Source organism: Phalacrocorax aristotelis, chromosome 9 (genome assembly GCF_949628215.1).
Source record: "Phalacrocorax aristotelis chromosome 9, bGulAri2.1, whole genome shotgun sequence".
Taxonomy (NCBI): Eukaryota; Metazoa; Chordata; class Aves; order Suliformes; family Phalacrocoracidae; genus Phalacrocorax; species Phalacrocorax aristotelis.
Window position 1 is genome coordinate 19,610,219 of NC_134284.1, and position 14,300 is coordinate 19,624,518.

At 36.2% G+C, this 14,300-nt stretch overlaps 1 protein-coding gene across 6 annotated transcripts in view; it reads right to left on the reverse strand.

Annotated features, from left to right (window-relative positions):
• Positions 1 to 14,300, reverse strand: part of TTC7B (tetratricopeptide repeat domain 7B) — a 145,603-nt gene that overhangs the window by 34,964 nt on the left and 96,339 nt on the right. For 3 of the 6 annotated variants that reach the window (XM_075103707.1, XM_075103704.1, XM_075103705.1), the window contains 3 exons: positions 12,950 to 13,047; positions 7,493 to 7,543; positions 1,135 to 1,275 (listed from right to left, as the gene is read on the reverse strand). In XM_075103707.1, coding sequence (XP_074959808.1) covers positions 1,135 to 1,275; positions 7,493 to 7,543; positions 12,950 to 13,047 — 290 coding nt within the window. Of the gene's footprint in view, positions 1 to 1,134; positions 1,276 to 7,492; positions 7,544 to 9,321; positions 9,487 to 12,949; positions 13,048 to 14,300 lie in introns of all 6 variants that reach the window. The other 3 variants (XM_075103706.1, XM_075103703.1, XM_075103709.1) reach the window with 2 other exon arrangements.

Sequence of the window (14,300 nt, forward strand, 5' to 3'; positions counted from 1 at the left end):
ATCTGTGATGGTTTGTAAATATTTAGAATCAATGATGCCATGATGCAGGGCAGTTAATTACACTGTACCCTGGCAGAACTTGCCTTGTTCTAATAAGCACTACTTTTGAGGAGCCCTTCCACCCCAAAATGAGATCACTATTATTACCCATTATCATGCTCTTTCTTTCCAATCTTCTCGGCTTTTTCTCTAAAACACTAAATAACTGGGAGCCATTGCCCTGTAATGACTTTTACACAATAAAACTGTTAATGCAAAATAGGTAAATTAAAATGCTAAGAAATAGAGCACTGTTTTGTTGAATGTAAACTCAAAAAAAAATAATTATGTCACTGAAAAATGCTCAAGCCTGAGAGCCGACCAAAGTAGAACAATTTCTGACTGATTTCTAAATTACACCTTTCTGATGCAAGTATCAATAAAAGCAATTGCACAGCGTACATTTTTAACTGTGTAAAAATACAGGGGATCATAATTTTGTGGTTTAAATTTTATGTAACAGCCACTTGTGATACTGCATTTGGCTTGAGGCAGCATGACAATACTAAATCCACACACAATGACTCCACATTTAGAAAAACAATCCTGGATCTTTTACATTAATGAAGCCAGAAGGGAGAGAACTGAATGAGAGCTCATTATCACAGCTGCAAGGGACAGTTTGCTCAATGGTACTATTACCCTTTTTTCCCCACATACGCAGAATTATTTATTTTCAATGATAAAGCTTTTCTAGTTGCAGGAACTCTATTCAATAATTATACAAACATCTTATTCCAACCAATGGAATTAGGGTATCTAAATGGCCAAGTACTAAGATACTCAAGGTACTTCAGAAACTAAATTCTTCATGGTTAAGGGAGTGTTGCCTTTGTTCTACAAAAGATATGACTCCACTGATAACAACTGCATTATAAAACTACCGCCTTATCTTACATAAATGATCTTACACATGAGCAACTCGAATGTGCTTTTTATTTCTTGACTTGCTTCAGTGCCACACACACGCACCTGGAAAAAAGTTTGATCCGATAAGAAATAACAGATTTTGAATGAAACCAGATTTTTGCAAGTCTTTAGGTGAGCAAGAAAGGGGAGGGGAAAGAACAAGACAGACATTTACTTTCACAGTACCTGCATGAAGCCATATTTGAGCCAGAGTCATCCAAGGGTGCAGGGGACCTTGTTTAGGGGCGCTACTTTGCAGAGATGAAGCAACTTCAGACAGTGCTTGCTCCACTCTAGAAGCCGCTATTGATGTGGCATGGACTGAACCTGTAGAAGTAATAAAAAATATTACCATCAGAGAAAGAATGAAGGCCAGATACGTTGCATGAAACATTTCATTGTAACCCTTTTCATCATACAAGGTGTTATCCCAAACTGCTCAAGATTTAATTTACATGTATTGTTTGGGAGAAGTTTTTTGAAATGTCAGGCTAATCTTCCTTGTTCTGAAAGCTTTTATGCCGGTCTGAAAGACTATATAACACACTGAACATTGGTAACTATACCTGACACATTTTTGAGCTGCTACTAGGAATACTCTCTATTAAACTTGACAACTCTTTTCTTGCAATGTACAATCCAAAAAAAGGTTTGTGACAGTATCATACACCATAATCTTCAGGTTGCTGCATGCACTTTGGTGTTAGTAATTGCTGTGTCTTTACAGAGTGCAATTAGAGGACTATTTTAAGACTAATAACAGTACAAAAAAGATAACTAATATACAAGATGATCAAAACATACCACATCACAAATAGACAATTAAACTGCACTGAATGTAAACCCCTGGCTAATCAAGAAGGCTGAGTTAAAATGCCTTGTGGCAAAAATGCCCGTCAGCATATCTGTAATGGTCAGCAAGGGCAAGTACCCCAAAAGAAAGTATTGTATCCTGTACAGGTTGAACAGCACTCCGCAAGCTCAACCCCATCACAAGCAGTTAAGAAATAAATGAATCCTTTGCTCTCAATATCTCAGGTTTTCTAAGAATTTTAAAAAGAAGGGATTTGCCATATAAACCATACATTCTTAAGTGTGACAAGATAAATCAGCAAACCAGAAAAGCAGAAGAAATTCCTAGTACACAGATCATTGGGAAGAATTCTGCCTGAAAGTGTGCATCATGTTTCCCTTAACTAACAAAAACAAGGGAAAAGCAGCACAGGACATAATTAGCACTTGCTATATCATATGAACAAGCAATTGCGCTGAAGATCTGAAACAGTATCTGACCATGGAGTTCGCTTTCCTTTACTGGCGGATGAAACAACTCAAACTCCAGCCTGCAGAATTGAACACTCACTAAAGTTTTTGTGTGTCTTTACAGCTTAACTTCTGCAGAAATATAAAAAGGGAAGTTTAAGCAATAAGCATGTGGAGTGTAGGTCAAGAAACATACCACAAAGGTCCCATAAATAAGCACTAGTCACCAGCAATCCTTTTCTTGTGTCACAGCCATTTCTGTAAATGCATGTCACTGCAGCCTGTCACTTGTTAGCCTTCTATGGACTAATAGTGAAAGAGTCTCCTCATCTCTTCAAAAGAATTTGTAAAGAAAATGTGCAGTTCACTGAACAAAGGATATCATCTGATCCCTTCCTTCTAAAAAGCAAGTATTCAATTTAGTATTAATAAAGGCCTATATTTTCTATTATTTAACGCAAGGACTCTGGCTGCTAGCCAGGGCAAAAGTAATTTAATGTAGAAAGTGTGCTCTTAGATTTTAAGCCACTAGCACCTAACCATAAAGCACATATGGTAATATATTATTAAAACGTTTTGTACATCAATTTCTGCATAAAAAAGAGCTAAACTGGGATAAAATTCTTATGAGCTGCAGTGCCACCTATATTAAAGTTAAAATAGAGTTGATACCAAGTGCTTCCTATGGTAATTAACTCCTATCCTGGGCTTTATTCTGAGTGGCAGAAAAAAGAAAAATCTTTAAAATAAATTATTTCTAGGAAATTTTTTTTCAAAATGTTATTATGCAAATTGCTTACATTTCCTGATTGGGAAAAAGATATCCTTTAACACATTGCAGCAATTAGTTCTCTGGAGAAAACACACACATATACAAAGTAATAGTCTTCAGGAGTCCTTATTTCAATCAAACTACTAGTAAATAGTTACTTCCTTTCACTAAATTAATACAACTGATATAAAAATGTACTCTAAATTAATAATTAATATTAACAATCTAAAATTCAACGTGGAGCAAGCAACTCAATTGTTTTAGAAACTCAGGCTGCAGATTATTCAACATAATCAACTAAATTTAAGCTGCCTCTAAACAACATCCCAAATATGTGGACTTTTGGGGTTTAAGTTGGAAGATCAATGTTAAGCAGCATACAAAGAAACTTGGTGTAATCTTCTGCAGGGCTGTTTGGAAATCCCAGCCTTTGAAATCCTTCACGCTTCAGTCTTATGTAAAATGTAGAGAACTTAAGGATGTTGCAAAACTGCACAAGAGCATTGATAATCGGGCTTTTTTGTTTGGTTTTGTTTCTCTAAAAACTCTCCTTGCAGTGGCTATTGGGAGAGATATCAAGCACAGGGCTACACAGCTTCCAAAAGAAGGGGGGATGACCTCCACTACAGCTTTACATATATAATCAGCACAGCCACTGTATCCTTTTTTACACTTTTACATCTTTGCTATTACCTTTTTCTTTATTTCTTTCTCTCTTTTTTGACACTGCCCAATCAGGCATCTTTCAGGAACATTGAACTCACGCTGATAACTCTAACCCATAAACCCCTAAATGCTCCTTTAGTATTGCCTCAATTAGCTGTCATTGTGACTCATTTCTGGCTCCTTCTGTTAAAATACAATTAGTAAGCTTTCATTTTGCAGATAATTAAAAATCCTTTAAAGATCATTTAAAGATCCTGTGTACTAAAAAAAGCTTTTTCCAACCTTCCTCCAAATTTTATTCAATGCTCCTCTTACTAGAAGTAACTCATCTGAACGATTTGTTCCTTGTTCTGACCCAGGGGTCCCCAGATTCCGATCTTTATAGTCACATTACAATTGTAAAATGTATAGTAATTTCAACTACAACTAACAAGGATATGTAGTGGTTTGTGAGAAACTGAGGGTAAAGAGAGGATCTTAAAGTCTGCTTGAGGCCTCACAGATACTATGTAGCCAGTTACTTATTTGGTGGCTCCCTGTTTGTTTTGTCATAAGCTCTGCTCTTTCTTCCCAGCCTTACCTGTAGTTTTCTTTCTTTAGTCTGCGCGCAGTGCCCTCAGCCAAACACAAACATATCCTCATTTTCAGTGTTACAGTTCGCTCAGTTATGGCTTCCTTCAAATGCTCAAATAGAGCAGCACTATTTCTGGTTTAATATTTTCCCATATCTTTCACACACACAAATACCCTCGCTCTTCCCAGACAACTTCTAGCCCTGCTGTTATAGGTCTTATAAGACCTTAAGAATCAAGAAAAAATTCCCTCAAAGTACCACAAGCAGAAGAAAAGTGTTTATTTTTAACTATAAAAGCATGAGGTCTGGAAAAGTAATATATCACCAAAATGGATCCTGATTATTCACTTTCATATGCTAAGTTTTGTTCTGAAGCTTGTTTATACTAAAATGGCCAAGTGCAAACAGGGACTGAGTTTGCAAAAGATCTAGAATTTACTACTTAAACTACTGATTAACATCTGGAATTACAATCACACCACACACTGCAAAGTGTGACAGAAGGTCTTGGTCATAACAAAATGCTTCTAAATTAGAAAGGTAGAATCATAGAATCATTAAGGTCAGAAAAGACCTCTAGAATCATCAAGTCCAACCATCAACCCAACACCCCCAGGCCTCCTAAACCATGCCCTGAAGTGCCATGTCTACATGTTTTTTTAACACCTCCAGGGATGGTGACGCCGCCAACTCTCTGGGCAGCCTGTTCCAATGCCTGACCACTCCTGCAGTAAAGAAATTTTTCCTAATATCCAATCTCAACCTCCCCTGATGCAACTTGAGGCCATTTCCTCTCATTCTATTACTTGTTACTAGGGAGAAGAGACCAACACCCACCTCACTACAACCTCCTTTCAGGTAGTTGTAGAGAGCGATAAGGTCTCAGCCTCCTTTCCTCCAGACTAAACAACCCCAGTTCCCTCAGCTGCTCCTCATAAGACTTGTGCTCTGGATCCTTCACCAGCTTCATTGCCCTTCTCTGGACAAGGAGCTCCAGCTCCTCGATGTCCTTCTTGTAGTGAGGGGCCCAAAACTGAACACAGTACTCAAGGTGTGGCTGCACCAGTTCCAAGTACAGGGGGACAAATCCTTCCCTACTCCTGCTGGCCACGCTATTCCCAATACAAGCCAGGATGCTGTTGGCCACCTGGGCACACTGCTGGCTCACGTTCAGCCACTTGTCAGCCAGCACTCCCAGGTCGTTCTCTGCCGGGCAGCTCTCCAGCCACTCCTCCCCAAGCCTGTAGCGTTGCATGGGGTGGTTGTGACCAAAGTGCAGGATCCGGCACTTGGCCTTATTAAACCTCATACAGCTGGCCTCAGCCCATTGATCCAGCCTGTCCAGATCCCTCTGCAGAGCCTTCCTACCCTCAACCAGACCAACACTCCCACCCAACACTGAGGTCTGGGGAACCCTGCTCATGACTGGCCGCCAACTGGATTTAGCTCTGTTCATCACAGCTCTGTGGGCTCGGCCATCCAGCCAGGTTTTTACCCAGCGAAGAGTAAACCTGTCCAAGCCATGAGCTGCCAGCTTGTCCAGGAGGATGCTGTGGGAGACAGTGTCATAGGCTTTGCTAAAGTCCAGGTAGACAACATCCACAGCCTTTCCCTCATCCACTAGGTGGGTCACCTGGTCATGGTCAATTTGAGTGGGAAAACCTCCCATTCAAATTGCCTATAATGACATCTGTACATTTGTCCAGAATTTATAGTTTCTACTCAATGTACTAACATAGTATCTGCAAAAACCATGGTTATGTCAATGTTTTAATTAAATCTCAAATAGGAAACCTACCAACAGCCTTGTAACAAAATTTAACCAAGATGTTAAGTCATCTCACAGAAACCTTTCTTTTCCAAGTCAAACCTACAGTTCAACTTCTATTAACAACAAAGCGTTCAATTTATTCTCTTCAGGCTTTTCTTAAGATAAATATAAGGGAAGAGTCTACACGAAGCCCATCTTTCAAATACCATTTATAAGTCACCCTATGTAAATAAATGGACCATCGTCCTTCATGAAACATGTTCATATCAATTGACAAAAGCACTATAACAGGATTTCTTTTTATACCATGAAAGAGAATATTACTGAAGAATGTTACATTCATCATGTTTTCAATGTTTCAACATTTAAATAAATAAAAAAATTCTTTAACAGCAATGCTCATGCAGGAAAAAAGAGGAAAAACCCCATGACTATCAACTTTACATGCGCTCAAAGCTGGCAGTAAGAACATTAGCAGCGTGACATACAGAGAACTGATAAAAAAAAGCAATTGCATGATACAAAGAGGCAGTACCTTCTGCAGGACTAATACGTCACTGAAGTGATGCTTTTGGTACTATAGATTGGCAGGTTTAGCCAAAATTAACAATTTTCCTATAAAATTCATTAAGTGTCTGAGACACTTTTCACAATCATTAATTACAAAGCTAGCTTATCTTTTGGTACAAAGTTATGCATGGAGATATTAGTAGTCAGGTATGGACAGCATCATTCACAGAGCCTCCTCTCAGCTCTCTGAAAAAGATTTTCCATGCGCAGTCACTGTCAAACATGCTGGTTTAGTTATCATCTTATTTTTCTTTCCTCCACCAAATTGGTCTCCTGTACTACCTCATAAAAATCTATGAAAAAGTAATGAATGAAAAAAAATCCCATAATTTACTAACCAGGGCTAAATACAGAGCTTTATAATGTTAACTGGTTAGAGAAAAGGAACATTATTTCTCATTCTGGTTAAAGCAGCAGTTATTTTTATTGATCTATATTCTTCATTCTTTCTTATTTATCTTGTTTTCAGCATTTCATTATTTTAAAGTATACTCTTAAGAAATTTATTCTACAAGCAAAATTTGTACCACAGGAGAAAGTAGTTTATTATGACTCATGACAGCAGTTGCAATGTTGCGTTCTGGACCAACATACTCAGGAACAGCAGTGGCATAAAATCTTCTCTAACACAACACGCTGGCAGCTGGCCATTATGTTATACAAGACCTTCCCAATACATCTTTGTTTGTAGTCCTCTAGAAATGAATACTGCCTCTTTAATTATTAAATGCAAGTGTTAGTTGAGTGCATTCAGATCTTGAAAGATTACAGCCCTTGGGGTGACTGAATGGGCAAAGAGCATCAGCCTTGCATTACACACTACCAAACTTCCACTACTGATGGAAAAAATATGTACGTTTTGTGGTAAAGGAAAAGGTGATTTAAGTCTTTCAGACATTAATAGAGCTGCACAGTGAATACTACTTACAAACTGAAAAAAGGGAGTAAAAACCATGAAAGTAAGCATCTGATGGATTGCCTTTGAACAGATCAAACCACAAATTAAAATTCAAAGTAAGGAGGAAAAAAAAATTTATATATATAAACCAAGAACTCCAAGAAAGCCACAGGATTTCTGATAATCTTCAAACTGTAAATCAGGTTTACAGGGTTTCAAAAGATAAAAAATTTAAATAAAGATTACTGTTTACAATAAATATTTTCACTGAGCCTTTGCTACTCCTCTAAAATCATGTTCCTGTTCAGAAATTGGAAGTCAAGACAATAATACAAAGTGCATTTTGCTTCTTTCACAAGGGAAAAAAATGAACTGAGCAAGATACAGAAAATGAGATTGTCAGCCCTGCTAACTATACTGACATGCTATAAGCATCTAGGCAAACCTCTACTTATTCAAGGAGAGAGAGAGTTTTAACTTTAATTATTTATACTATACAAAGGACTCCAATATCTTGTTTTTTTCATGGGTCCACTACTTCTCATCATATTGTGGAAGCTCCTTTCCCTGAGGATGGAGTAGCTTGGAAATGGAAAACTTGGGCTTTACATAATGGAATCCATGTTTTGGCTTCTGAATTCTTTCAGTTTGCTTTCATTCTTCAGTGGGTTTTTATTAACTTGTAGCTCTGCAAAGAACAAGTAATTTAATGCTAACTGGATGTACTGTTTATAGACTAGGTCTGAGCAAGTTCACCTCAACAACACGCAAACCTGTAATAGCAATCAATCAGCTATTCAAATGCTTTAAGAAGAAAGTCAGACTTCAACTAGTTAAACTCCTACAGGACACCAATTTCCTGGAGTCTAAAGGAAGTGTTTTTCTTTATTTCCAGTTACAGGCTTATATATGAGCTAGTGTTTTCAAAACTTACATCAGCTATTTTAACAAGTAGATTTTGCTAATCCTCAAAGATTTATTTTCTACATTTTGTTAGAAATTAATATCTTTGACATAATATCAATTAAAGTCTAGATGTCAAAAATTAGTTTCTTAAGATTGAAGTATAGTTAAACGCAGTGACAAAACCAGCGCTCTGCATAAAGCTATGGGTGAAGGAAAATTTAACAGAAATTAAAAGGAGTTAAAAGAAACAGCTGGAAAACTATGTTGATTTTACCTGGCTACCTGGTCTACTCTGGCAGCATTACTATACAGTTTGTTTTCAAACAACATGGGGATTGATCTTACTGCATGTTTAAATTGGCATCATTTCAATGAACAGAACGGCTCTTGACTTGAAACGGCATAATGCTGCTTTTCACTGCTCTAATACCTCTGAATCATTCCAATATGCCCTACCTGTGATACGAAAATACACACTGATATTTTACCAATTTCTTCCTCTGTGTGAATTTTCAGGGAAGGTTTGGATGCAATTAGCTAAGGCTTTCTGAAATTAAGTCATTATAAACTGTACAGATAAGAAGGAAATTCTGTGGAAAGAAGAGTCTTGTTAGGCAGAAGATGCCAGCAATGGAAATAATTTAAAGCAGCAAATGCTACAAAGCAGTCTTGGCCAATAACCTCTTTTACCAAATACCTATAATTTTCTGTAACGGTCATGAGAACAAAGTATTAAATATGTCTGTAACTTTACCTCTTTTGGGATCAATGTAAGTATTTTCTGATGAAACTCCTAAAGTCCATTCAGTATTTAATGAAGTACACCTGAAAGGCCAGATTTCACTGACACTGTGTTGAAACTTAAACTGTTTAAACACAGTTTATCAGATGAAGATTATCAGAAAAACACAGCACAAACTAACACGCCCAGCAGGAGTAGAAAACCAATTTACAGCGAGAAGGTGTACAGGGCTCAGGAACTTGGTCACAGTATGGAGAGGCTGCATGGGGCCAGACAAAGGTATCTGGTTTGGGATGAGGATGAGGAAGATGAGAAGATACAAACAGTTGGAGAGGAGACTCTGTTCTTGAGAGAGAAGATGAGGAAGTATCAGAGGCTAAAAAGCGAAACAAAGAGAATGATAAGGGTGTGGGGGGGCAGGAAAGAAAAAAGATCAAGAACAGGGTTTAATGGACTCAGGGATGCCAAAATGCAAAGCACTTATTTCACCACTCAGTAAGACGGAAATGGCTTCTACATAAAATAAATATCACTTCTTCTGAAAGTGACATAACAAAAATACCCTGTACTCATATATACTCTCTTTCCATACTAAACTATATTAAAAAAGGCAAATTAAAGATTTTTTTTCTTATGTTCTAATGCATAAATTTGTAAAGTATATTTATGGGGAAATAGAGACCAAAGTTTAAAACTCATCTACAATTGTTTCTTCCTATGACAAACTCAATGGATTGCAACCAATACACAAAAAATTGAATGATCTGTTTTTAAAAAGATTGAGTGCAACTTACCTTTACCAAAGTAGCCAACTGAGCCTCAAGTGATTTCCATATGCATATCTATCTTTGGACAGGAAATGTGCCTGCCTCCCTGTGAGATTTTACTTCAATGATTGACTCATCAAAACTTTTTTTTCCCTCCATATTTATTTCCTTCATCAATATATACAAATCTGGGTGCATGCCACTCATGGCAAACCAGCTGAAACAGAAGGCAAACTTAAAGCAGATTTGCCACAGTTACTGATCAGGGCATTAGAATTAACAGTCTAGCCTTGCAAGAAATCCACAATACACTCTTCTTATACTTCAAAGGTGACACTAATTTAAACTTGCATAATTTAATAATTTCTGATTATGGGATTGGTAAGAGCTCTATAAAAAACTGTTTTTAAGACCTTTTTTTAAAAAACATTTCAGCTTTTGCTTAATCGATGCATCTAAGAAAATGAATGGTTTACACCCATTATAGCTAGACGTACTTTCTAAAGAATTTTAAAATTCAAATTGCAAGTACATAAGACTTCAGATTTGAATTTTAGCTCTCATTTCTTGGTACTCAGATTGGCCAAACTCAGACTAGACAGGCACAGGGGATCATCGTTACAGGTGGCAAGCAAAGTTAGGAAGGGAAAAATTTCCAAATGTTCATGTGTATATATATATACATAAATGCATACACATGGTAGCATTATACTCTATAAAGGAGAAAGGAGCAAACATTTTCATCCTAAAAGGATTTTCTTCAGTACCTTTCCTACATACCCCTACTTTAACGTTTGCTTATTTAAATGTTCAATTTCTTCTGCATTTTTAAACACTGGGGATCCACAGGATTTGCACAGGAGCTCTTTCAGCCTATACAGGTCTAAATCTCAACCATCTATTGTTTTTATCATCTGCCTTTTATGAATAATATTTTTTGACAGTCTGCTTAAAGTTTTCTCAAACAGTAGGAGAAAGCTTGACTTCTTTTATTCTTCTAGTACCATAACCTTTTAATTTCTGCAAAAATTCTATATGAAGAATTTTGGACAAAACTTGGATAGGGAGCTTTTATATGTATACTACTGTATAGAAACAGTAGATAACAAAGCTATAGTCCTTACCAGAATTTGAGTATTGGCATTGCAACAAGGTTTCTTCTGCTAAAATTAACAATTAAAGAAACCCAAACAAATAAAAAACAACCCCCAACTCCCCCCCCAAAAAACAGAAAAAAGAGACACCACCCCCCCATCCTCCACAATTACCTTTTGCAAGAAAAATAATCAAAAAGGGGACCCATATTTTTAATTTCCCATCTTCTCCTCCTTGACAGTAGAGATAAGCTCTAACAACACAGCTGTGTTGTTAGCTTCAGGAAAAAAGAGAACTCCTATAAAAATCAGAATGTATATAGATCCTGTTTTCCTATTAAGATTTTGGCTGCAGGATTGGAATCTGGGGCAAGCTTCTTGAAAAGCTTACTGTTTTGGATGAGGGTTCATCTTTACTTGAAAGTTTTGAGGAATATGCAGTCTTTAAAAAGCACCAATTCATTACGCTCTCAAGTGTGGCATATATAAAATAGGACACCCCGAAGGTGTAGATCAAGAGCTTTGTGTCCGCATGGGGGAAGAACAAACAAAAACCCACAACTAACCACAAAAAAAATTCCACAACACTCCCCCCCACCAAGAAGCACTTTTTTGAAGGCATGATTATCTATATCTGTCTATCTGTATATGTATATGAAACCTTCAAAATCTAGTTATGTCCTTAAAATGAAACAATGAGCTAGACTAGAATATAGAATGATCACTATAGAGTGATATAATGTTATAAGTTTTAATTATACAAGTACAAGAAGACAGAAAATTCCACATTAGGGACAGCAAGCTAAATTATGCCATACTTCAGACCATATCATATTGCAATTCTTTGAAATGAGGTGACCTGATCTTTGTAATCAAAACTGCTTGCCCTTATAGCAAGCACAGAGCACTTCTTATTTACTTACCTAATTTCAAAATTGAATGAACATTCAATCCAACTTTAACTTTCAGATGTTAAATATCTAAATTGGATTTTTCTCTACTGCACAATTCTGATATTAAACAAAGAGATACATTAAGCATTTGAATGTATATTAATTTATGGGTCAGTGTATTCTAATTCATAGGCTGGCAAACTTTCCCGTAAACTGTTTGTATGATTAAGCAGAAATTCACATATGAAAGGTGCCAGGAAAAGCATGCTACAGTTTTGAGATAAAAGCCATGAAACAGAAAACTCTCAATATTTAGAATGCAGGTAATATACTGTAAAGGTTTTTGGAACTAGAATCATCATGGTAATTCCCTCTGCAATTTTCACAGAATGCATGGCTCACCTGCTTTTTGGTTGTATGACTTCTAAGGCATATCGATGTGCATTGTGATAATTGAATATATTAAAACAGGCAAATCATATAATGTAAATATTTACTACATGTAATAATCATAGCTTTTATGTAGTGCATGTGTGCACCACAATTTTTGATATACATATCAAAATATCACAGTATATATGCTTTGTAATAAGCAAATCTTGCTTATAATGTCAAAGTTAGGTCTACAATAAGCCAACCTACCATGTAATTATATTTTACTATATATTAGATATTTCAATGAATTTAATTAGCAACAATGCCTTCAGTTTTTTTGAGATTAAGAATTTTTTTAATTTTTCTGATTTACCTTTTAGTGAAAAAATATGTGCAATACCAAATGGACATAAAATAATAGGAATTTGACAAATAGGCTAGCTCAGCATACTAATTTTTAGCCATTGCATAGAAAATACCACTAAGCTTAGCAAGATCCATACTACAGATATTTTAATTTACAGAGAACGTGGTCAGCAACTACTTCATAAATAAAAAGAAAAATCTTATATTGCACAATGTCTACTTCCACTTACATTACAACAATGAAAATATGATTTGATTTTGCAAAATAAAACAAAAAAACTAATGCAAAATCTAGCTATGGCCAGACCATTTTACAAATTTTATTGTTCAAATGCAGTTCTTACCTGTTTCAGGATCACTGAAATCTGGTAACGTAATTGTATTAAGCTGTCGCCTATCAGCAATAGCTCTGTCTAACAGGCTGCTCCCACGTCCGGAATCACTGTAATGAAGTATATAAATTGTAAGCTATTAAAATTATATACTGAGATACAAGTTGCATGCTGCCCTCCTCCCACAAATGTTCTTGCTATGAACAAATTTAGTACCAAGCACCACTAACCACTCACAGTGCATTAAGCCAACTGCATTATAACAGAATTAAGCTGAGCAAAACTCAATCCATATTTACTTCAGCAATTATGTTTTCATAATTAATACAACCACGAAGGGAATACAGGCTTTTAATTTGATTCATAGCTAATAGCTTTACAGAAAGGATTTATTATACCTTAAAGCTCTATATAATATGAGGTACGGCTCTCTCAGTAAAGCACCCCACAAACTTAAAAAATAATTAAGCTTTAAAGCAATCGGCCTGTTAGTCCAACTTAACACAGTGCAAACATTTGTCTGATTCTCACTGAAAAAACTCCACAAAATTCCTAGCTTAAAGTAAAGCCTGAGAGACTTTAATCTAAACAGCAAGACTGAAATTCAGTACGTGTTTCCATTTGCCTTAATTTTAAAATCCCATCCTTCCAAATTTGAACTGAGAGAAGTTTAAGGAGCCTTTCAGCAACTCTATAGAATTTGCACACTTTAAAACCCCAGTAAAACAACTTCCTCTCTTTGTACAGCTGTTACTAAAATGGTATAAACAAAATTTTGCACTACCCTAATGTCACTGCATGATTGATTTCCTTACAAAATGATGCCATTATAGAAATCCACAGGAAACGGAAGGGAACTTTCTGTGACACACACCATATATAGTTGTTACATCAGTTGGTGCATATTTTCTGGTATCCGCTGCATTAATTAGTTCCTCAATCCACAAGCAATAATGCACCAAATGTTGCAGACAAGTAAAGCCAGGTTTAGCACAAATATCTTCTGAGCACAGCACAGGCATTGTAGTTTGTTCTGTTTTCCTAATGCAAACTAAGAACTGGAAAAGAATTGGACTATTTTCTAGTGAACTTCAAGCAGCAGGCTGAAGATAAACATTTAAACCTTCCAAGCCTTACACCACAAAATAATTTTAAAATTCCTATTAACCATCTCATGAGGAAAATGTTTGTATGCCAATTAAAAACAAAAGAAAGTTGCTCTGAATGCCTTCAACATTAAGGAACAGTGTTGCATTTAGCCTTTACTTTGTGTGGTATATCTAATTATACATAATTTGTTTTCATTATTAAAGGATTATTGAGGACACTGAACCCAAGTTTACTCCATAAAGTCTGATTAATT